General features: G+C 47.5%; 1 protein-coding gene across 1 annotated transcript in view; it reads right to left on the reverse strand.

The window, feature by feature from the left end:
* The window catches only part of Ube2ql1 (ubiquitin conjugating enzyme E2 QL1), a 37,551-nt gene extending 26,248 nt beyond the window's left edge, over positions 1 to 11,303 (reverse strand). Inside the window, exon 1 of the mRNA XM_076856228.1 lies at positions 9,980 to 11,303. Coding sequence (XP_076712343.1) covers positions 9,980 to 10,765 — 786 coding nt within the window. The 5' untranslated portion in view covers positions 10,766 to 11,303. The remainder of the gene's footprint in view (positions 1 to 9,979) is intronic.
* Between the last annotated feature and the right edge of the window lie 12,864 nt (positions 11,304 to 24,167).

A 24,167-nucleotide genomic window follows, 5' to 3' on the forward strand; every position in this document is an offset into this window, starting at 1 on the left:
TGAATAAGTCCAGCTTTAGGTCTGTAGTGGGACACCAACATCACCATGACCTTACCAAAAGTCAGTTCCTGGTGCTGCAGAGGGGGGAGCCAGCAAAGGTAAGGACAGTCCATCTAAGACAGCCGTCTAAGAGGAGAAAAGGGAGCTTCCCCTGTGTTTCTTGGAAGTATTTATAAAATTGTGTTAAACATAAAAAAGTTGAGCCAACTAGACATCACTATGACTATGAAATACTGACAACATGGATCATTTCACACACTCGTCTTTTTTATGTATTTCAATAAATATTCTACTTCTTTAAAAGAGGGACATCTGTGGGTCACCTCCTCTCTCTGAGGAACTTGCCAACATCATTTCCTTTGAATATTATGATTCCCAGGAGCTACTGGGCTCATGATTTTCCTATTTATCTTGAATTTTCCTATTTATCTTGAAGGAGGTGCCTTATGCTCAGAAAGTAGCTGTCTGCCCAATAGTGAATGTGCTCGGGGCCAGGAGTGGGATTAAGTGCTGCCTTTGACTCCAGATCCACTAGAGTTTTATCCAAACCCCACCTGAGAGCAACATGGCAGAACCAGGACACCTATTGGTTCTGGCCAGGAGCTGCAGAATAAGCTGTATAGTCTTTCCAAGACACCTGGAGAACCAGGCACCACCTGAAGTCACCGGGAGCCTGTGCATTCCTAAGGATGTATAAACTTGGGTGGGAAAAATGTCAGGATTTTCACTTGTAGGAGTCATTCAGCACTTCTAAAATTCTGGTTGACTGTGGTAGACCCTAGCGGTACTACAATGCCTTGACAGTTGTTAATAGAAACCCCAGGTTTCAAAGTCACATTATAGTTGCTATTGATATTTAGATGCAGCAGGAAGGGACTCCTGGGATTTCCTATTTCTCTATTCCCCAAGAATAACCAAGAAGAGACCTCCATTTCTTTTATTATTAAAAAGGCAAATGCCAGAATCACCTTTTAAGCAGAATTACTAATAAAATCATCATCTTGATTCAATTCGTGGAGTTCAAGCTCACTCTTTATTAGACTAGTTTTCATTTTGATTATGATAATGTCTTTTAAGCTTTACATGACTTTGTGGGTTGGCCCTTAGAGAAACTGTCTTGTGTGAGTTTTCTCTGGTTAGGATGCTTCACACTGTGAAAGAGATCCGAGGGAGTCCATCAGCAGGGCTCCGAAGGCTGGGCGCCTACTGCACAACTCCCTGTACTCTCCAGAGATTTAGGGGCTCTTTCCCTGGATGTCTTGCCTTCTTTCCCCAGCCAACATGCATAGGGGGAGGGGCAAGGGGGAGGGCAGCCCTCCCGCCCCCACCAGGACTGAGTTCTCAGACACAAGCAAACATGAGACCCAGGGAAGGCTTGATGAAGGGTGACCCACAGCCCCTTTGCAAAAGATAAGGTTAAAGAAATTGTGATTCACAGGGTATTTTGATGACTCCTAACCAGTCACATTTTCAAGGTTCATAATATTCAACTAGCTACAATTAATGTAAGCTTGACACAGATTCAGATTTTGGTAAGTTTCTTCATGTTATTTCTGTTTTTCCTTCATGGGGAAGCAGAGTCACACATATATGTCCTTAACCACCAAGGACCCCAGCACAAATGAATCTCTGCAGCAACTGATATTTATTCCATATGATTATAAGCAGTGCTTAGCTGACACCTTTTAAGAAGCAAACTGGGCACCCACACTGGTACTCACATGTCACCCTAACACATAAGTATCCGTAAGGCTAAAATAATTGTTTTTAACAATAGTGTGCACAAAATATCCAAGTTCCTAAAGTATCAAAAGCTGCTTTTTAGTATCACAGCTATAATAAATTCCGAATTTTAGAAAAGTCTGATTCAATATAGGAAAATATCTTTACAATATTTTTCTAGAAATTTCCCCTTCAATTCCCAAGTGAAATGAATAGTTTCAACTTTACCTGTAATGATTCATTATGTGACAGCATTTCCTTATCTCCCTCATCAAAGAACTCAATAAAAATTATTGGGAATTCTTGCCAAATATTGTGATGGAGAATTGGTTTTTATTTTACAAAAATTATTTTTAAAGCAGCAATTTCTTCAATCTGAGTGCTTTCACCAATGTAATAATTATGTTCAAGAAAGCACTTTCTCAAGTTATTTTCAGAATCTTTAAAATGCCTTTTTCTTTTGCATATAGAAGAAATAAAACAGCACTAATTATCTTTCTCCTGCAGTTTGAAAGAATTAAAGCATTATTCTATTTCACACAACAGAATCAACAAGCTTAGGGGGAAGTTGGGCATATATTTGTCCAAACTGATAATTCAGGACCGTGTATCAGATTTGATGGATGCATCATCAACCCCCCAGGTCCTCCATGAATTATTCCTGAGAAGCACATCAAGCAACAGTACTCGGATGTCCACCTGCACCCTTGGGGACCAACCAAGCTACACCCGGCTCTTGGTTGGCTCTGGCTCCAGACTTCCCCGGGGGCAGCGCGGCTCTGCTCCTTTTACTCCTGTGCTTCTTGCATGTGATTAAACCTCCACAAATCTCAGTTTCCTCCTCTGCAAAATGGAGTAACAGCAGCAGCCACCCAGTAGGCCAGGCTTTAGTGAAATGATCTGCATACAGCAGCTGGCAAGCAGCTAGCCCACAGAAAGCACCTGTGCATGTTCTCGATTCTTGTGTTGCTCTTCAGGAAATGGCAAAGTGAAGGGCATGGGTGTCTGCTCCGATAAAGGAATCTTGCAACAAGCATATCTATTTGGCACACACAATGTGTTGGACATTGTGTTCAGATAAGAGGCAACAAGAGTGTAAACATGTAGACACAATCTAGCAAAATAGGTTCAGAAATGAACAGTTCTCAGCCCACAGGGGTTCAGAGGAGGAAGTCAGCACTTTGGAGAAGCAGGAAGGGGCCCTTTGCAGAGGAGCTGGGGAGACTTGGCAGAGTTTAGAAGGACGGACAGGGGCTCGCCCAGTGGACAGGACTAAAAGGACCTTCCAGACAAAGGGGATGGTGGGGGAGAAACCCTGGTGGGTGCCATGGAGCATGGAAGAGTGTGCCATGGTGGGCACTGCTGGGGCACGTGGGCTGTAGTGTGCAAAGGTCATAATCAAGGGTCTCAGAAAATCAGGTCTGCATTTTAGAGGAACCATGTGGGAGATGGCAGCAGGTAAGACGAAGGGAAAGGAAGATGGTGGGGGCTCTGCAGGAATTCAGGCAGAGCATCCCTCTGGGTAGGGCAGCTCAGCAGCCGTCTCCCACTTCTGCAGCCACACTTCAGCCCTGACTGGTTCCACTCTGTATCTTCCCTTGCTTTTACAATCAGGTGTCGTTGGTTCCCTGCTCAGCTAATTTCCTCCCAGCCTCCCAGGATTAGTGGGCCAGGGAGCAGACCAGGACAGGACCAGGGAAAATACACAGAGAGGGCATGACAAGAGTATCATCGTTACAGTGCCCAATCATGGCACACCCTCAGCAAAAGGGTGCTAAATGACCGAATGAAAGACGCTGCAACCGTGAGGAAATAAATGAACAACTGGACCTTATGTCAGCTTGCCACCTCACTAGGCAAGAGCACCCAGTCGCTACTGGGAGGACTTCTGGCAGTAGAACAACTTCTTGGTGGGGTTGGGAAATGCCTGATCTTTCCACTTACTGCCAATGAAACGATGCTCAGAACAGGCCAACAATGTCAATGTCAACCTGACCACCCTCAAGTAGAGGGTTCTCTCTGAGAACTGAAGAAACTTATGACCTCAGGGCCCCACCTGGCCAAATCCCCTGTGCACATCCAGGCCACTGCCAACTGTCAGGTCCATGGATATTCAACAAATGGGAGCTTCTCCAAATAGGAACCAAGATGTGACTGTGAAGACAAAGGTGAAGGGGGCTGCATTACTCCTCAGAGAGTAGGCTCTTGGTGCCAGTGCCTCCAGGCACTCTCCCCTTCCTGCCCAGGCAGTCCTGGTCCACAGCAGGCCTCAGCGCATGTGCTCTGCTAACCAACGGGCCTTCCTCAGTCTGCACACCCCAGGCCCCGCCCTCCACAGCTGGGTCTGCTGGAGGACTCAGGGAGCACATTTGCTTGCTCAGGGCTTACCCTCCCTCTGCTCAACGTGTTAGTAGTGGCTTTGGACGGTTCGGCTTTAGGATGATCTTCTCTACAGTGCTGGGCTTTGACAGGCTGAGTCAGAGCTGCCCGGGGGCAATGAGTGCCCGGAGAATCACTGGCAGAAAGGACAGGATCAACCTATGCCATCACTTTCCCCTAGACCTTAGGGCCGCCACATCAATGCTTCATGGACATCTGGAATGGGGCTTGAAGAACCCACTGCGAGTGGCTGGTGGGCTTACATTTAATTATCATTATTTTTAACACAAAACCCACTTAAACTGGTTCCTTGTCTGTCGCCAACATGGCGCTAGGGAGTCTGCTTTACTTCTGCACCTGGATCCAGGGAAGCAGACATCAGGGGATGAGAAAGGGGACATGGGGCCTCGGGGTCAGGCCATCTTCAACTTACTGTCCCAAGAGGGCACCTGCCCACAGACAGAAACAACAAACCTATGCTGTCCCTTCAAAAGAAAAACAACCCTTTCCCACCACTTAAACCAGAAAAGCAAACAAATACACGTTTGCACCCTCTTCTTGCAGGTTCCGATTCTCAAACGTCACCACTCAGGGTCAAGGAGGCGGATCCTATTATTAACTGTCCTAAGAGCCAGGGGCGGGAGCTCTCTGGGGGAGCTCTCCAAGTTGGTGTGGGGCTATTTTTAGGATGCAGAGTCCTGTCTGTGTCCTCCTTGTGCCCTACTTGATAGAAGAACAAGTAGCTATTTTTTTTTTTCTCCGAATAGTCAGGCGTATCAATACCTCAGACTGCAGAGCCATGGTCGGTGGTAATTATCTGTCCCCTCATGCTGCACGGGACAAAATGACAGTGACTCACAAGAACACATACCTGAGTCTCCTTGGGTGGATCAGATGGCGATGTCCCCTCTGCCCCCGTGGCACTGTTTACACTCTAGCTGTCCCCAGTTCCCTCTGCTCCCACCTGCGGGTGAGCTGAGCCTCCTGTACCTCCCCACCTGAATGAGGCTTCACCAAGGACCTGGTTTTCAAACCAGCAACAGCTCCAGAGGAACAGGATGCGGTCTTGGCCAATACTCTGCCGGTGCTGTTGATTCCTTCCTCCCAACTCATATGCTGGGTGCTCAGTCCTCAGGAGCCAGAGTGGGACTTTAAATGAAGACAGGGTCTTTAGATCAACTTAAATCGAGGTCACGAGGGTGGTCCTGACCTCACAGGACTGTGTCCTACTAAGAAGAGGAGATGAGGACAAAGACAATCAGGTGGGCATGCAGGGAAGCCAGCCCCGCTCCCACCTGGGTCTTGGATCTCCCGCCTCCAGAGCTGTGGGAGAATGGATTTCTGTCACTTAAGCCACTCAGTCTCTAGTCCTTCAGTACAGCAGCTCCAGCAAACTAACACAGTGCTTTTAGAACTTCTGTGTCAGTGGTAGCAGGTCAGGCGCTCAGAGGGCTGACTGTCTTCTGCTCTTGACCAGAAGATGTGGTGATTTTACAGTCCCGGGTCAAGTGCTGCTTCCAGGTCTTGAACATGGAGGGCCTTCTGGTAAGGGGCTTTCCTTGTGTCTGTGGGTGCGTGCTCACGTGCACGGTTCTCTGTGACACTGCAGTGTAGACCGAAAGTGCTAAAGCCGACCTTTGTGCGCACAACATCCCTGAACAAGGCTGAGCTGCCGGCCCTTTGCTCATCATCACACACAGACAGAGGGTGATATCCGTCACTTTTCTTTATTAATAAAACTCCAGGAACCAGCGCTGTCAAGTCAACATGACTGTCCTGCAATCCTTACTGATTTTTAATTCAAACTCTAAGACGTCGGGATGTTTTACTCCGGTCATTCTGTGAATCTTCTGCTGATGGCTGGCCTGTGTCTCTTCTCTGTGGATACAGTGATTGTCATTCAGGCCACAATGAACAAAGGACTGCCTGGAAACAGCAAGGTGCCTGGGAGGCCTGGGCTTGACTGTGCCCTCTGGGTGGCTTTTGCTCCTGCTGGAGGGCTTCAGAGGCTGGCTGGGCACAGGAACTTCAAGCCCTATGAAGTCAGCCTGACTCTGTGGCGCTGCAATTTCCTTTCTGTACAATGACCATCCACAGAAGGGCACCCAGGGAGGCTGAGCACGCTGCACGCTCAGCTGGCCCTGAGCTTGGCACAAACCAATGGGAAATGCTAGCTGCGTGCTGACACCATTGTAATCAGCACTGTGTCCTGGATGGTAGGGTTAGTTCTGAGGGACAGGGAGGAGTGAGGAACTGTCACTCAGCTGCCATCTGGTTCCCTGCCGCTAGCAATGTCTAATTAATTAAAAGGGGGACACTCAGGAAGTGTGCAGGTGAGAAAGCACAACAGTGAGTCAGTGCACAATCAAGTGGCTTTTTTTTGGTCCCTGCTGCTCACACAGCTGCAAGGGCAGGGTGGCCGGCCACTCATGCTGCCATCTTGTGTCCCACCCCCGGAGAAGAAGCCAGGACCCCACCAGGCTGTGCTCGCTTGCCCAGGTTTACAGTTCGTTCTCAGTAATCTGGGATTGAAGCTAAAGGAAACTCAGCAGACAGTGAACCCTATAGAAGTTCCAATCCCACTAGATCTTACACTTTTCAACGTCAAAAATCCCACATGAAAACTATGAATTATAATCTTTCGTCTCAGTAAATGATAAAAGACACAAATGATGGTCCAAGAGGATACTTGTAACATTTTCCCAGCTCATTTTAAAGGCCCAGGGATCATTCATTTCAACTAAACAGAATAAAACGCCTCTGTTTAGTAAAGAAGGTTCAGTCACAGATGAGAGGATCACGTCACTACTTCTACAGAGAAATCATCATAAGAAATCTATACGATCCTTTGATTTAAAACAGCCAAAATTCATACCACAACAGGAAAGAGATGTTGATCACGTGGGGCAAAGATTCAGTCAGGTAAAAATCTTCATGAAATGACTGAATTTCTCATATTATGTGATAAATCTAAACTTTTGTATACAAAGCTGCTAAGCAGATATTTTTGCAGTATTACACATGAAATCTTAAAATTGTTTTGAGGTTTCTCTAAAGATATAAAAGCAGGGTGTATTTAATTCAGAGTTGAGATAAGGTAAGTGTTTTCCTATAGGAAAAGAGGAAAACATGCCTTTTCTAACTTTGCAGCTTAAGAGAATGGGTCCTAAAAAAGAAATCCCAACTAACAGAGGAACATAATTTCCATATTACGACTGTTTCTTTTAAAGTAATCATTGGTTTGATAGCATCCCAGTGCTTTCAACGCCTCAGCAGGTATTTTGATTGCTTTCCCAAAGCACATTACCTTCAACTATGGAAATAATTTGGCGATTGCTTTATGCACAGGGCACCTGACACTGAGGTTACCTGAGACACTACCATGTCCTTCTGTGCATGAAACCCTAAAACATAAACGATGGTCCAAGTTCTTCAATCCTTTCTTTGCATTTTGGCAATTTCATGAGTACCACACCTTACTCTCTTTTGGAGAACTGTATGTTGGTTGAAACCAGCATGGAAAATGCAAAGAAATTGCACTGATATTTTAAAAAATGCTGAGCTTTAAACATCATTCCAAATGTCAATATTTAAATGTAATACAATATGCTAGGTGGGAGAAGCTGAGTCCAGTTAAGATTTTATCAAATACATAAAAATGTTGATAATTGTTTTCAATACTGAAGCCTCTGATTTGCAAATTGAATGCTTGGCTCTCAATTTTGATTACAAAGAAAGTGAATGTACACACCAAGACTCCTCTATTTTAAGAGAAGCTTAAGGTTGCCAGTAAGACAGTTTTTATTCATAGCATCAAAGTAGAAATAGAAAAAAAAACATTTAATCTACTAAGATATTTCTCTTTTTAAAAACAACTGCTTCATTTCTTGTTTAAATCTTTTTTCCCTGTTCTAGAATGAAGGTTGCAGTCTAAGATCCCCCCCAAGTCTAAAATGTTAGGATTCGACTCTGTGATTCTATAGGGCAAAATTACAATTCTCTGCCTCTGACTTCAAAGTCATATTTCCTATAAAGAATGAAAGGCAATAACAGGTCCAAAGAATTCTGATTATGTACAGTGAAATGAACAACAAGGCATTTCTGTAGAATATTTTTCTACATCTTGTATATAAATCATGCTTGTAAATAAACTGAGATCCAATGGCTTGTATTCAATCACATGCACCTTGCAGTGGACCCAACATTCCACTATATGATGAGGAAGATGCTTTGACATTAAAGCATCAAGCCTTGCTCAGTTAAAGCTGTCTTTCTAGAGCTGTTGTAGCCATCCTATCCCTAATTCAAGAAATAGGTAAAACCTGGGCCCTAGAAAAGATAAGAATTAAGTGACCCTCTCTGCTGGAGTTAAGATGCTATTTGTTTGGAATCCCAGGGGTTCCACCTCTAGTGAAATTGGCAGAACAAGCATCTTTTGATTAGTGTGAAACCCCCTGCAGTGAAGGGGTCAGAGGCAGCAATGGAAAGAACTGATCCCTCTGATAAGGAAACAGTATAAAGACCACAGGAGGTGATTCAGGGTCTTTTTTAAGAAAACAAGGATTCTCCATAAATACAAAAGACACCTACGGAAATATTATTTTATCCAATAATGTTTAATATCATTTCAGGAGGACACTTCAGAATTTGAACACGTTCAGGAACATGTAGTTGGGAAGATAAAACCAGAGGGCCCCTGCCTGCAGCCAGGCAGGACCAATCAGAAAATCCATTCTCTGCTTTCCTGCACTCGGGGCTTCTTTCCCACAAAGCAGTCCCCTGGTGCAATAGGGGAGAAGACTCAGGTGACCTGCTTAGCCTTCCTCTCTGAGTTTAGTTAAATTCTTTAGCCTTGTCAACACCCAACCTCCACCCTGGGGACAAGGAAAAAAAGGTTTAAAAGAGACCAAGACTTGGAGGGCTACCCCCAGAGGTTCTGGAAAGGAGCAGGTACCAGGCAGGAAGGGAGCCTGGCTAGGGACTGCAGACCTTGCCTTGATGGGGTCTGGCCTGTCACTTAAGGAAGGGCTCAAACCACACTTCTGCCTCTCTACTCTCTAGAGAAATTTCTCAAGAACACATCTTTACAGGGGATGCTAAGAAGGAGAGAGCAGTGGAGAGGGGTCACCCCCAGGCAGCTGGCTCTCAGAAAGGCCAGAGGAGGAAACCTCTGTGTTGGGGGGGGGGGCAGGGAGGAGGCAATATGCTGGAACAGATGCCTAGGTCGTGCTACACGAGAAGTTCCCACCTTCATAGATTACAGGGGCATAAGATGGGTTGAGTAGACAGGATGGAGAGGGAGAGAAATGGGGGAGGGCAAGGAGAACGGGGGGGGGGGGCGACTCTAGAGGGTGGAGAAGGGGAAGGGAGGGCAGTATGCAGATGGGGGAGAACAGGAGAGGTTAAGGGCAAGAAGGAATAGAAGAGAAAGGGGAGAGGACATGGAAGGGAGATAGAGATAGATAGATACAGAGAGAGAGAGAGAGAGAGAGAGAGAGAGAGAGAGAGAGAGAGAGAGAATATGAATGAGAATGAGAATGAATGGGCAAGCTAGAGAGACCAGAGACACTAACAGGGCCAGGCAGGGGACAGGAGCGACAGGATGGAGACGCAGGGAAAGGAAGATTCTATCAGGGGAAAGAGGCAGAGGCGCTCAGGAGCATCCCTCCCTGGAGGAGATGTATTCAGAAAAACTCCCTGGGAGGTTTATTCAGAAAAGAGCCAGACCGGCACAAGTAGCCCTGGGCCAGAAGGAAGGTGGCCAGAGGCCCCATCCCTTGTCTCCCATCCCGGGCGGGGTGCACCAGGCCCTAGGGGTCGGATCGCCGCATCGCCGCCCCGTGTCCCCAGGCCCCCCGCCCACCTCCGCGGGCCTTACCTGGCCCTTGACCAGGCTGGCGGCGAACTGGCGCATGACGGCCTCCACTGTGTAGGCGCTGGACCAGCCGCGCGGCGTGAGCAGCTCCATGCAGATGGCGCCGCCGTCCAGCACGTAGCCGTTCTCCAGGCGCGGGCTGAGCACCCGCATGAAGGGTGGCGAGAAGGGGAAGTTGTCGGGGAAGGTGAGGTTGAGCAGGATGAACTCAGTGTTGGTCTCCTTCATGTCCTGCCACAGCACCGAGTCCTTGTCCACCTGGTGCAGCTTCACGTTCCAGTCGAAGAGGCTCTCGTCCACCAGCTCCACGGAGATGAAGCGGTCGCTGAGGCGCGCGATGTCCTGCAGCTCCTTCATGAGCCGCCGGCTGCGCACCTGCGTGCAGTGCTGCTGGCGCGCGGCGGGCACCAGGCTGCCGCCCGCCGCCGCCGCCGCTACCGCGGGGCCCGGCCCCGCCCTGGCGCCCGCTGCCCGCTCCCGGGGGCCCCCGGCGCCCGCTGCCCCCGCCGCCCCCGCTGCCGGCTGCGGCGGCTTGTCGCGCGGGGCCAGCTCCGCTGCGCGCTTGCCCTTGCCCTTGCCGGGCCCCGGGCTCGAGTCGCCCGCGCCCCCGGGGTGCTGCTGCTGCTGTGGCTGCTGCTTGTGGCCGCCGCTCTTGGCGCCGCCTTTGCCGCGCAGCGACGCGCTCTGCTGGCCGCCGCCGCCGCCGCGGTGGTTGTGGTGGTGCTTGGGGTCCTCGGTGTCCCGGTTGTGCAGGCGGATGAGCCCGATTTTACGGAGCAGCGTGGCCATTTTAGGCTCGGCGCCGGCTGGGGGCTTCCCTGGACTCCTGCCCCCGGAGCCCGCGAGCCGGGACGCGGGGGTCGCGGGGCGGCGGCTACCAGCGACCACTCAGTGGGGTGCGGCGCGGGTCACCCCAGGCGCCGGCGGCCTTGGTGCAGCGGAGCGGGCGGCACGGGGGCTCGCAGGCTGCTGTGTCGCCGCTGTCATATGACGGGGCCCGCTCCGGCTCTGGCTCTGGCCGCCTAGGGAGGTGTGGAGGAGACGCGGCGTCGCTAGCCGTTCCTGGGCCGGTCCCTGGACGCAGCCCTCGGATTCCCAGTGTCCACGGTCCTTTGTGCGCGGCCGCAGCGCGGCTGGCCCCGAGTCCAGCGCCGCGCCGGGGCGCGCAGAGTCGCCCGCAGCGCCCCGGAGGCAGCGGGATGGCCGTGAGCTCCGACCGGGAGCGTCTGCCCGGCTGTGCCGCTCTGGCGGCTACCGCGGGGCCCGGGCCACTGCCGCTCGTGTCGCCGCCGCCGCCGCCGCCGCTGCGGCTGCTGACATTGCAGAGGCGGCTGCTCCGTCTGAGGCGAGCGCGGCGCGGAGGGGGCGGCACTGCCGGCCGCGGCGGGGGGGGGGGGCGCGGGGCGGAGCCGCGGGCTTGCCTGCGCCGTGCCACCCCCGCCGCCCGGCTCCCGCGGCGACACGCGCTCGGCCGCTGGGGGGAGACAGCGGTGCGCGCCCGGCCCGCCGGACTCGGGCTCGGGGAGAGCGGCGCGGTGGGCTCGCAGCGCCAAGCCCGGGGGGCCGCGAGGGAGGGGCTCGCGGGGAGGGGACTGCCTGCGCGCGCTCCAGGGGTCTCCGAGACCACGGGTCGGTCTGTGCCGAATCCGGGATCGCTGTGGACCCCAGCCCGAGCCGCAGGCCCCATTTAACCTCCTTACCGCAGCCCAGAGGGGAAGGGCCGAAAGCAACCTGTTTATTGGTTCCTTCGGATGGAGACCAGTGTTCCCGCACAGCAGATCTGGGCGGTCGGGGCCAGAAACCCGCGGCGGGACACTTTTCATCAGGATCCTTCAAAGAATCAGGGTTAGCGGGGGCGGGATGCCAGCCGCAAACCTCCTGAAGAACAGACCCTGGAGTCACAACTCCGGTAAAGGTGGACGTTTCGCCCACTCACTCCCCCTCCTGGGCCGGCTCCACTCCTCCTGCCTGAGGTCGAGTGTTCCGTGGCAGGTCTCCGGAGGAAGGGACCGTCAAGCAATGTGCCCAGAGGCTCGTTTTCAGCTGCGGAGAAGCACAGCAGACCCCCGGAGGCGCGAGCAGCCGGGTCTGCGCCCCGGAGTGCAGTACTGGCGGCTGACCTTATGACCGCTGGAGAAGCTGGAGTTCTGCCTTCGACCTGAGCCTCTGGATCCTCCCTTTCCTCTCTTTCATTAACCCGCCGAAAATCTTATTTTTAATCCGGTGAAATAAAAAAAGTGAGTTCAGACCCCAGAAGCTGGAAGGTCCTGAGAATTCTGGCACATTCACGGTTGTGCGTGGCCCTTTCACTGGGCAAGGGTGAAATCTAGGACACACAGGAAACACTATCATGAACCTAAAACTGAAATGGCTTAAATTCTAACCCCCACCCCTTAGGAGGTTTGGCTTTTAATTTTGGGAGACTCTTAAGTTTCATCTGGAAAGTGTGTTGACTTTTTGTATTTGATATCTTTTTCCATTTTCATTTTTTCCAAGTCATTAGAAAAATTCACTGTAGAAAACACTGCTTTGGGCCTAGAGAATGTGGGGTCCTGTCTCTTGGGGATGTCTAACAGGAGAGAGTTGAACTTGTGGTGAAGGAGAGGGAGTGACTAGGAGACAGGTGCATCCCTTGTTGTTCAGATGGTGTGATTGAGGGCAATGTGGTAACACTGCTGACCTGAGGGGCAGTGGACTCTCACCTGAAGCAGACCCAGGGTCTGTGGTCCTGATCTCAGGGGGTTTTCTTTTTGTTTTGTGACCTTATCCTATGCAATGTGTATGTGTGATTTAAGATAGGGCAAGAGGGAAGACAACAGTGTCTACTTGCAAAGTTCTGTGAGTTTTGACATAAGGAAAGGGCATAAGACAAGGTTGAAAGCTGATATTGAAGGAGAAGCATGTTTTATTATTTAACTTCCATGGAAGCCCTCTCAGGTTTTATCAGATTCATCTTATTGGTAAAGAAACTGAATTTCAAAGAGGCCTTGCAGCTGGCCCAGCTCAGCCATGTGCTCAGAAGGAAGGCTCAGCTGGACCTGCACATGGGGACCCTCTGCCTCCAGGCCCTGTACTTGCTGTTGATCAACTGCCCTACCAGCTGCTGGGCCTCAGATCCAGCAAGGTTTAGGGTTAGGTTAGGGTTAGGACTTGTAAGAGGTGGGGCCTAGTGGGAGGTCAGTACTGGCCCTCCCTGCTCTTTGGCTTTCTGTCTTCCCATGCAGTCTCTTCTTCCTTCCACCAGGAAGTACCTGCCATGATATGCCACATCTGAGGAGCTCTCAGAAAAGCGGGTGCCATGCTATCTGTACTTTCAGCCTCCCAAACTGTGAGCCAAACAAACCACATTTCTTTACAAATTACCCAGCTTCAGATATTTCGTTGTAGCAATAGAAAACAGGCTAATAACAGTGATTGTATATCTTCTTTCTGGTTGTAAATATTGTTTGAAATTGAAAGGAGCATGATTGATTCTGATGCTGAGATAAGAGGTGCAATCAGGACAGGTTGACCCAGGGGGATGGTGGCATCTCACAGGTTATCTTTCTATCTAAAACATAGACTCCTGGATCAACTCTTTAAAAGGCTAAAGCCAAATGTTAAAAATGAGAAACAACCAACGTTTAAACAATAGTCAAAGTGTCAAGAAAATTATACCTAGTCCACTTAAAAGTATATTATACAGCAACAATATTATAGTTATGAAGATTATATGGAACATAGAAATATTTATGATCTACTTAATTTTAAATGAGAGAGCAGAATGCAAGATCGTACCCCGATGTTGCTACCATTATATAAAACTATGGTAAAAGTAAGGAAAAGGTCTAGAAGGAAAATATTTTGATTGGTAACTCTTGTTACATTAAAATAGTGGGTTATTCTCAGCTGGTTCCCTCCCCTGTCCTCTCCAGCACATGAACCCAAATGTCACTTCACCTGTAGGATAGTCAGGGTGGGCAGAAGACCTGTGTGGTCCATAAGTTCTCTTTTCCTTTCTCAGAAGATCACAGAAAGTTCTGTCTCACCAGAGGAATGAACAGATATGTACCTGGACCCACAGTGTGACAGATTATCTTTTGTTGTTACAGTTATTCCTTTTTACTTGATTTTCAAACATTTGTAAAAGGAATGTGTTGCAGTTGTGATAAAAAAAAAAGTTACATTAAAGATTAAGTTAACAACTTTGGGGTAGTTGAATACAGTGCATTTAGTTAAAAAAAAAATAATCTCTAAGGACAACTATGGGTTTCAACTAGGGGTTGGGGGAAAAAATCGTTAGGGAATCTTCAGCCAGAGCCTGCACCAATCAAACAAGAAAAGAAGGAAGGGAGGTAGGAAGGGAAGAAGGGAGGTGTTTACAATAGGTGGTCACTTGAGCCTTGAGTTGCACCTGCCAAAGGCTTCTCCCAAGAGCATTTAATCAGTGTTCCCAGGTACTAGCTCTCTCCAGTTGCAGTTTTGATAAAAAGGCAGAACTAGGTTTTTTTCCATGTACTTTGCCTCAAAGGAACATCTCCCCATTATTTTGGTTCATCCTGTTTCCAATGAGCACCAATCTCATAAGGTCATCAAAACACCATTCCACCTCAAAATATCTGTCCCAGAGCTGGGAAGGGTGGTACACACCAATAATCGCAGTAACTCTGAAAGTAGAGGCAAGAGAGTTGCCAATTTGAGGCCAGCCTAGGCAACTTAGTGCAATCCCCAGGGTCAACTTTGTATGACCCTGTCTCAAAAAAAGGTCAGGCATATAAATATAGATCAATGGTAAAGTGCCCCTGGGTTCAATCCCCAGTACCAAAAATAAAACAAGTAAATAAATAAATTTGTCCAATTTGCATAAGAAAATATCTGACCAAAATTCATGCACATAGTTTGTTTTCTTGAAGTAGATTGTTAAGGTCACTGTCGATGTTGAAAAACATTGTCTGTGTGGATCTGTGTCATTACAAGGTCACAGGACACATTAAACCACTCATTTCTCCATTAGCAAAGCCTGTGACTGGAAGGCACATTCCATATCTGAAGTGCCATCCACAGATCTCTTTATCTTCATGACAATCCTATTAAGTAAGTCCTGTGTCTTTCCCTTCCTTATAATTCTGTAAACCAAAGCACAGAGAAATTAAGCAGGCCCAAGATAATGTGGCAAATGCATGGCTACCATGCTTTGGGACAGTTTGCATTCCAAGGGTGGATGACTGATACAACTCTTAAGGTCCTGGCCTCCAGGAAAGCAGGAACTCACTTTCCCAGATGGCCTTGCAGCCAGGCGTCGGCATGTGACCTGTCTCAGCCTATCAGAACTTCAAGGTGTAAGAGGAAAGCCTGAAGGGGGCTAGTTCTGGGTGAGTGGGTAGAGGAGCCCTGCCCAGCTTCCTGAGGCAGCCTTGAAGCTCAGGTTCATGGTTCCATCTAGAGGTTGGACCCAGGCTGGAGCGGGCTTCTTCACTGGGATGACGTTCCAGGCTGTGTAGCAGCCTTCGAATCAAATTTCTGACCTCCTAGAGAGTCTTTGTGTGACATGGGTACATTCCCTTTGGTGCAAAAATGACTTTGTTTCTTTTAACCCAGGACGTCTGGCCAAGTTAGACTGCCCTTGTTGGGAATAGTGCCCGGCACGCTGTCCTTGCTCCTTTCCTTTGCTGTCGTTTACCCCCACCCCAACTCAGGTGTCTCGCTTCACTTGGCTTCTCAAAGTCTTTGCTTCAGTGACCACCTGTTTGCTCTTTTCCATCCCAACCTAACTCAGCAGGGAAAGTGGGTTTTCTCTCCTCACCGGCTTGGATCAGTTAGCCAAAGCTGGCAGCAGCGCCGTGTGGGGAAGGATTGGTGCTGGACTTAGAGGGAAGTACACGGGGTAAAGACTTCAGCTTGTGTTAGGGTCTGTAAACAAGTCTGGATGGCGCTTGCACCTGTTTTTTTCAAGTGAGTTTAAGCCAGGCAAGTGCTATTCAGCCACAGATGACATTCTGTAGGCTACTTTGTATCTAAGTGTGACCTGAGGTCTGAGTAAAACTTAGAATATGATTTCCAGGCTATTTAAGTACAGTTATTTCCAGAATCTGGAAAAGGCATTGGTTGGGTCAACATGGAGGCTCTGTGTTAACCACCTTGTCCTATTACATAGGAGAGAAATAATTTTCTTATTTGATCCTCTAGGGCTCTAACTAATATGAGCCATGTTATCCTAAAACATAAATATTACTAGGAAACCATATAAGATTTAAAATCTCATATGACAGCTTAATCAAATGACTTTCTTCCAGGCTCATTGCAGTTAAGTCAAGGTCAACCTGCTGCTAGGGATGCTAGTTCCCCATCACTTGGCCTGATGTGTGTGGCAGAGGTCCTTAACGATGATCTCGTCCTCCTCTAAGTGGGATTTGAATAGCCTGATTTTAGAGAATGAACCCATAAAATGGACTTCAGATCATTCATGCAGGAACTTTTTATTAGGCTTTTCCTCAGCCACTGTCTCTCCCCTCTTCCCCTTCCAACGGGGACACAGGTTGCTGATAGAGTACATTAATGCCACCCCACCATTCCTTGGGTGTGTGAGCTGTCTCCCTTTTAGATCAGACATGGCGTTCAGCCCTTCATGGATGCAAGAATTCTTCACAAGGTGTCTTCCTGGGATACACTTAGCACAGGGGCTGAAGCAAGGGAGGATTGCTGTTTTAGTCAACTTTTCTGTCACTTTGACCAAAAGACCTGACAAGAACAATTTTAGAGGAGGAAAAGTTTATTTGGGGCTCACAGTTTCAGAGGTCTCCATCCTTAGATGGCCAACTCTGTTACTCTGCTCCTGAGGTGAGGCAGAACATCATGGTAGAAGGGCACGGTGGAGGAAATCAGCTCAGGAACTGACTACCAGGAATCACAGAGATCTCCACTCACCAGGGACAAATGTATACTGCAAAGGCACACCCCCAGCATACTCTCCTATGGTTACTACCCCGTTAGTCCCTATTAGTGGATTAATGCACTAATTAGGTTAAGGCTCTCATAACCCAATCTTTTCATCTCTGAACGTTCTTGTATTGTCTCACATGAGCTTTCCAGAGACGCCTCATATCTAAACCATAATAGCTGGTCTTCTTAATTATGAAAATGGACTCATTTCAATTCTCAGGGTCCTACTTATTTCCAACCCGATGCTAATTCTCATGGGAGAAGTTTGATATGGCTGTGAATTCAAGGCACTTTATAATTCTGCAACCTCAAGAATCAAATTTTAAAAATATATATTTTTAGTTATAAATGGACACAATACCTTTATTTCATTTGCTTACTTTTTATGTGGTGTTGAGGAACTCAGGGCCTCACACATGCTACGCTAGCACTCTACCACTGAGCCCCAGCCCCAGCCCTAGGAATCACATTTTGGGGGGTGTTTTCCTGCAGATCTGAGAATCACAATATTTTAGGGTTGCTGCAGGACACTCCCCTAGTCTGACTGCCCCCTCCCTCCTGTCATATGTAATAGCTGCAGCTCTGCGTCTCTTCTTTAAAAAACAATTCCCCAAGTTGCTGTCAGCAGTGGCACCCCCTACTTTGTCACCATTGGTTCCTCAATGGTCAGTGCAGAAGGTGCTCTCCAAAGCTTTCCTTCCGATGGGTTTGTCACCCCAGACCACCACAGGTGTGCTAATGACAGCATGGTGAAGCTACAGCTTTATGCTTTAGGCTAATAACCATTTTCCAATTGGCCACTGGCACTAACACCATGACCCAGCCTAAGGTCAAAGTTGATTGGTCGTCTTGGTCTTTGAACCCCCTCCTGTTACTGGGCTATGGATGAGTCAGGGTCCAATCAGGAACACAGGGCAAGTGTTTCAACAGAAGAGATTTAATCCAGGCAATTAGTCACAAAAATGCTGAAGCCCTCCAGGACCCAAAGAAGAAATGGAGTGGTGAAGAAAACAAGAAGGAGGTTTCTTGTCCTGAGGTTTCAGCTGCCCTTTAGGGACTGGAGAGGCGCTGTCACCTTGGGCTGCACAGATGCCCAGAGGCTTCACCTGCACTGTCACTGTGGCAACTGCCAGGAACCAGCAGGGACCTCGCCACCCCTCTCTTCATTCACAGCTCCAGTGTCTGGTGGTCAGAACTGAGCCCATGGATGGGGTGTGGACTCCCTGGAGGACCCACATAAACCATTTCTGTGACAGCCTCTGAACGGTTCCTCTTGGGCTATCCTTAGCTTTTGGGGGAGAGAAGAAGGGACCTGAGCTGACTTTGGTAATTATGGAATAGAGATTTTTCTCTGGCAGTTGAAGGAATTCTTAAGTGGTGAAATGAGCCACGTATGGAGCCTGCTTGGTCCTGAAGAGACTTCCAGAGATAATAATCTCATCTTCCCTGTCCTTTTCATCTTTGCTTGAGGCAAAGACAGCTTCTTTCTGGTTGTGTGGAAGTGTGAAATGACAGCTGATACTGTGCCAAGGTAGCATCTCTATTCAATGCTACCTTCAATATTAGGTCTAAATATAGGTTCCAGTGTAGAACTCTGAGGAGGGGAGGTGGATTCTGCTTCCTGGCACTGTTAAGGGGTGGTGAGTGCAATATCATCATTAGTCAAAACCAAGAACATGTATCATATTTCTATTATGCATTTTCAAAGCATTAGAATGTAATAAAATCATTTGAATCTTTTTGTTTATCTTACCATCAGTGTATGACGGTAAATGTTTTGTTGCTCTCATGTCAGCTTTGAAAAATTTATTTAGGAATAAATTCTCCAACTTTGGTACTCGAAAATAATATCTAATTTTAAATCGGTTTTAAATAGATCTTAACTGCATAATTCAGTTGGCTTTGAAAAAAAAAAGAATGTGTGCATCTTTGTAATTTTTACCCCAATCGAAGCACAGAATATTTCCATCATTCTAGAAAGTTCTTCCATGTTTCTTTCCCCTCAAGATTACCCCCTCCTTCCACCAGAGGTACCCTGTTTTGAATTCTATTACCATAAATTAGTCTGCTGGTTTTTTTTTAAAGAGAGAGAGAAGAGAGAGAGAGAATTTTTTAATATTTATTTTTCAGTTTTTCAGTGGACACAACATCTTTATTTTTATTTTTATGTGGTGCTGAGGATCGAACCCAGCGCCCATGCATGCCAGGTGAGCGTTACCGCTTAAGTCACATCCCCAGCCCAAGGCTTGCTGGTTTTCTGTGCATCATATGAGTGAAATAATACAGGCTGTACTGTCTATATCTTGCTTCTATCTGTCAATATATCATCTCTGTGAGATCGGCCCCTGTGCCCTGTGTGTCAGGAGTTTTACTTCCTGTTCGTTGGTGGTGTTCTCTGTGTGTATGCCATATCTGCTTACCCATCTTCCTGTTGAAGGACCCTTAGGCTGCTTCTGGTTTTGTCTGTTTTACACACAGCTTCTAGGAATGCTCATGTCCAAGCTTTTTTGACACATATTTTTACTTCTTTTGGATAAATGCCAAAGAGTGGCATGGCTGTGTCAAAGGCTAGGTAGGGAAGTCATTTTATAAGAAACTGCCATGTTGCTTTCCAGGGTAACTGTGGCACTTTTCATTTCCACCAGCATAACAGCTGCCAAGCATGAAAGAAGGGCATCCATGGGCTCGTGTTTGGAGGAATCCCCGAAGGACTGTGCAGATAGGAGCAGACAGAGGATGCAGCCTCAGAAGTCTGCAGCAGGAGATTTCTGCCACTGAGGCGGGGACTATCCAGGGTGAGTGGAAATAACGAACAGGACAGGGCAGGCCTGAGGTCACCCCCAGGTGCTCCTAGCTGTGCGGCAGGGGGCAAATCTGAAGATGTACCCACTCTTAGAAGCGTGAGTGTGGCTGGGCAGCCCAGGAAGAACTGGAAGCTGCTGAGCACATGTCAAGTTCCCTCCTTCCAGAAGTGTGCCCCACCTCCCTAGTCCTGGAAGATGAGGAACTCAGAACCAGCCTCTAGCAACCCATGAGTAGGGAACCCCAAACACGCAGACATTCATTCACAGAAAAAAAAAAAAAAAAAAAAAAGACCACGAGGCAGCTGAGAAAAAGAAACCTTAACCAAAGGCCTGACACCAAAGGAAACAGTTAAAAGCAAGAAGGACTAAGAAAGAGGGGATTTGAATAGACACCAGGAATATCTCCAAGAGAGATGTGAGTAAAGTGCACTGTTATCTTTCAGTGCACAGCATTTCTGCATGCAGTCTCATTAGATGATTGGATACATGCCTAAACGAATTAATCCAAGAATAAATATGTAAATAGAAAAGTCTGTCCCCACTGGCCTTGCTCTGTCGAGAAGTGTACTTCTGCAGCTTTCCTTGGGCACAGTCACGCCTCAAGAGGGAGGACCTGGGTCTCACTGGTTCACCATGTTGCTTTAAACACACACACACACACACACACACACACACACACATATTTAGTTGCAGATGAACATAATACCTTTATTTTATTTATTGATGGTGCTGAGGATCAAATCCAGTGCCTCACATGTGCTAGGCGAGTGCTCTGTCACTGAGCCATAGTGTTGCTTTTGTTGGTTTGTTACATACGGCCCATGCTGTCCTGCATGTTTGCTTTTTAGCAATTCTCCATGTGACTCTCTACACATCTCAGCTTGGACAGCTTGCTTCTACAAAGCCCCCCACTATTTTGAGGGGTTGTGTCCCCACAGAGAGTAGGCAATGCACAGGAGAGGAGCTGCCCCAGGGTGTATGCAGTGGGACGCTGTGGCTTCTGTTTGTCAGCAGAGACCACAGCAGTGCTGTGGCTCCTCTGGGCTCATGTTTCCCAGAAGCCTGCTGCAGAGCTTGGGGGAGAGTGCTATCCAGTGTGTGATACAACCCTTTGATGGACACATCAGTGTGCAAGAGCCAGGCATGGAATCTTTTCAAACATGGCAAGGGTGGGGAGAAGAGTAAACAAAATTCTATTTAGATTGCTAACTAGGAAAAAAAGATGAAAAAAGCTAATGTGCCAACTTAATGGCGATTTCAATGGACGGGAGAGGTCATGTTTAGGGTGTGCAGCTGTTCCCATCACCATTTTAGAATCCAATAGTTTGCCAAAGCTCATGAATATTTGCATACTGAATAAAATCTGGACGTACAAGGGTGCAAGAGGCTGATGTGTTTAGAGACCCCACATACTTATTTTAGGAATAAATGACATTTTGGATTGCCCGAGTCTGAGTTGCCTCTGAAATCATATTTGTGTTTCATTTTTGCCCTTTATCTTGTTAAAATGTGAATTTCATTTATAAACATTTCAGCAAGAAATGTGTTTTGGACACATAGGACAGGGAATGGGCTGTAACACAGATGTGCATAATCACAAGAAAAATCCACAGGCCTTTGTTAGAAGTCAATGGCTTCTTTCTGAAAATGTCCACAGTGTCTCCTTTCCACATTTGCAAAGGCGACATGGACATAGTGACGCTCCTCTCTTCTTTGCCTCAAACTTGCATCACCCATTGTTGGAACCAGCTCATGAGATGATAGGCAAAGCCGGGTGGCCTGTTTGGTGTCTCTGCCTATCTGAGCAGATACTGCGTTTTAGCTTGTGATCCTGGTCAACCCATCCAATTGAATTTCCTCCCAGGGATGTGACACTTGCTTATCTGAATCTCTGTTCAGGTCTTCCCAGCACCTTTTGTTTAGCCTCTGGAAGCATTAACCCTTTCTGTCAGGAGGAGGGTGGGTGGTGGGTGAACGAAACGGCCACAAGTCCTACCCCTCCTGTGTGCAAGGCACTCTGACGTGTTCTTTGTCATCTCCTAATCCAGCCGGTTCTGTAATTTTATTTTTCAGAAGACGCTAAATTGATTTCACTCCCTCTTAATATGCTTTGATCTGCAGTGTTAAAATCCTACCCTATGTTATCTCCCACTAATAAGAGTCACCTCTTTCCACACATGCATAAAATATTTGTATTTATGAAACATTTTATAGGTAGGAGAATATTATTCAGGGCTAAAGCTGAAACACTCTACATGAAGCCATCTTTTAAAGAAGGGGAATTATCCTGGTAGGACCTTGGGAGTAATTGCACTGAGTTATTCCTAACATGTGCAGAATTCTCTTTTACCCTGGGATATGGGCTAGTCTGCACAGGGTGTGTTCACACACAGGAAAATCCAAAAAAACTTCATTTTGCTCTCTGCATTCACAAGTAGCTAGGAGCAAAGCTTAGAAGACTTCCCTCTGAGTCTTGTCACTTTGCAATCTCATCTTCTCTGAGAAAATACTCATTTTTTTTTTAACTTTCTTTCTTTTGTGTGTGTGTGTTTCTTTTTAGTTTAGGCCAGCAATATTTTTCTGAAAAGATATTTTATTCAGAATTAGTCTTTACAGAGTAAAAAAAAATAGCTAATTTAAAAAGATAGATATTACTTTCTCAAAACAGATGAGACGTGAGTTGTATACACACATGCACACGCACATGCATGCATGCACATATTTAAAAGCAATTACCATCTGCCTGATAGAGAAGAATAACTCTGTTGGAATTGAGGGTTATTGTGTAGCTTTATAATTAGGATGCCTCTGCACAGAATAATATCCTTATCAGAATTCATGAAGAATGCCTTCTAATATTTTCCAACCCATTATATAAACAGCGTTTTGGTTTTCAACTGGAGGAATTTAGAATATAGAAGGTTTCTTGTAAGGCAGAATATTCAAGAAGATATTTATATTTTCTAAAGGGTTTTGAGAGGTGGAAGAGCTGCTCAAGATGAGACATGGGCCCTCTTTGATCACTGTCATCCATTTCGGTCACATCGAGTGTACATGCTGAACTGCCTGTTTATTCCAGCACCAGACCCAGTCCTGAGTGAATCAGAGGCAGGCAGATCAGCCCTTACTTCCACACCTTGCAGAACGATGGGAACTGGGGGTCAGTTCCCCTTGTCCTGCAAGGCTCTTCCAAGCATCAGTTCTACCTGTCCCCTTCCCTGCTCATGTTGAAAATGATCTGCTCCTGGTCTCCAGAGTCACTTTTCCCTGGATAGCCTTATCTCACCTTCCCCAATCCACTGTAATGACCTAGAAGGGCTGTTTATTTGGATAATTCAACTGCTAAGAGAAAAATGAAGACCAGCTCAGTTTAACAGTTTACTTGAATAAGAATGAAAGGTTATAGGTTCTGCATCATTCTGGACCAGATTCTACTTCTAACCAGAGAAAAGAAAGTGATATCCAGAAGCAACCTGATTGGCTGCCTTGGGAGTTTTCTTTATATGGACAGGGTCTGAAGAGTCGACAACCTGTGATTGGCTGTAGCTCAACTGCTGTGATTGGCTGAGATGCAGTTGCTTGGCGACGAGAGTAGACTCTTAATTATAATTTGTTTACCCAGCCTGCAAGGGGTACGGTTCACTATATATAGTCTGCTTTGGGTCAGATTTATTACACAAGAATGGAAGCTGGTTTAGGCCAAATTTGTTTCAGTTCAACACAACCATGTTGAAATGAGCATGAATTGGGGGTCAGGAAAATATTGTATCCACCCCTTTCTCCCCAAGACACACAATTTTTTTCCCTTTGTGGGATGAATTATATACCATTGAAAATTTCTGTGTTGAAGTCCTGGGCCCGAATACCTGAGAAGTGACAGTGTTTGGAGACAGGGCCTTTAAAGGGTCCACTATACAAGGTCACCTAGGTGAGTCCTACTGCAAGCCTCCTGGCTCCTAAAAGTCATAGAAACTGGGATACAGAGGTGCACATGTGAGGACACAGGGAGACAATGTCATCTACAGGCCAAGGAGAGAAGCCTGGGAAGGAACCAGCCCCGCCACACCTTGGTCTTGGACTCCAGCCTCAGCACTGCAGGAGAACAAGCTGCTGTGCCTAAGCCATGTGCTGTGTGGCCCTTGCTAAGACAGCTGGAGCCAACCACCCCACCCCCGTGGGGAGGCTGTTAACCCAGTGGCACTTTGTGTCCTTGGCACGGATTCCCCGCTGGCCCTCGATGGCTGTAGGATTTTAAGTGCCCCCCCCCCCAAAGTTCAGCTGAAGGTGCAAATGCAGCAGGCCCTGCTTTGGGATGGCCTGTGTTCCCCAGGCTCAGCTTTTAAGTCTGTTAGAGAACAAAATCTCTTAGTCCTAAAAATACTCAGATGCCTCAGAGTTAGGTCCCCAGACCACACACAGTGGCCTTTTAAACCTTAATACCTGGCATTCCATCCTGGCCACCTGAGGAG

Source organism: Callospermophilus lateralis, chromosome 5 (genome assembly GCF_048772815.1).
Source record: "Callospermophilus lateralis isolate mCalLat2 chromosome 5, mCalLat2.hap1, whole genome shotgun sequence".
In the NCBI taxonomy this organism is placed as follows: Eukaryota; Metazoa; Chordata; class Mammalia; order Rodentia; family Sciuridae; genus Callospermophilus; species Callospermophilus lateralis.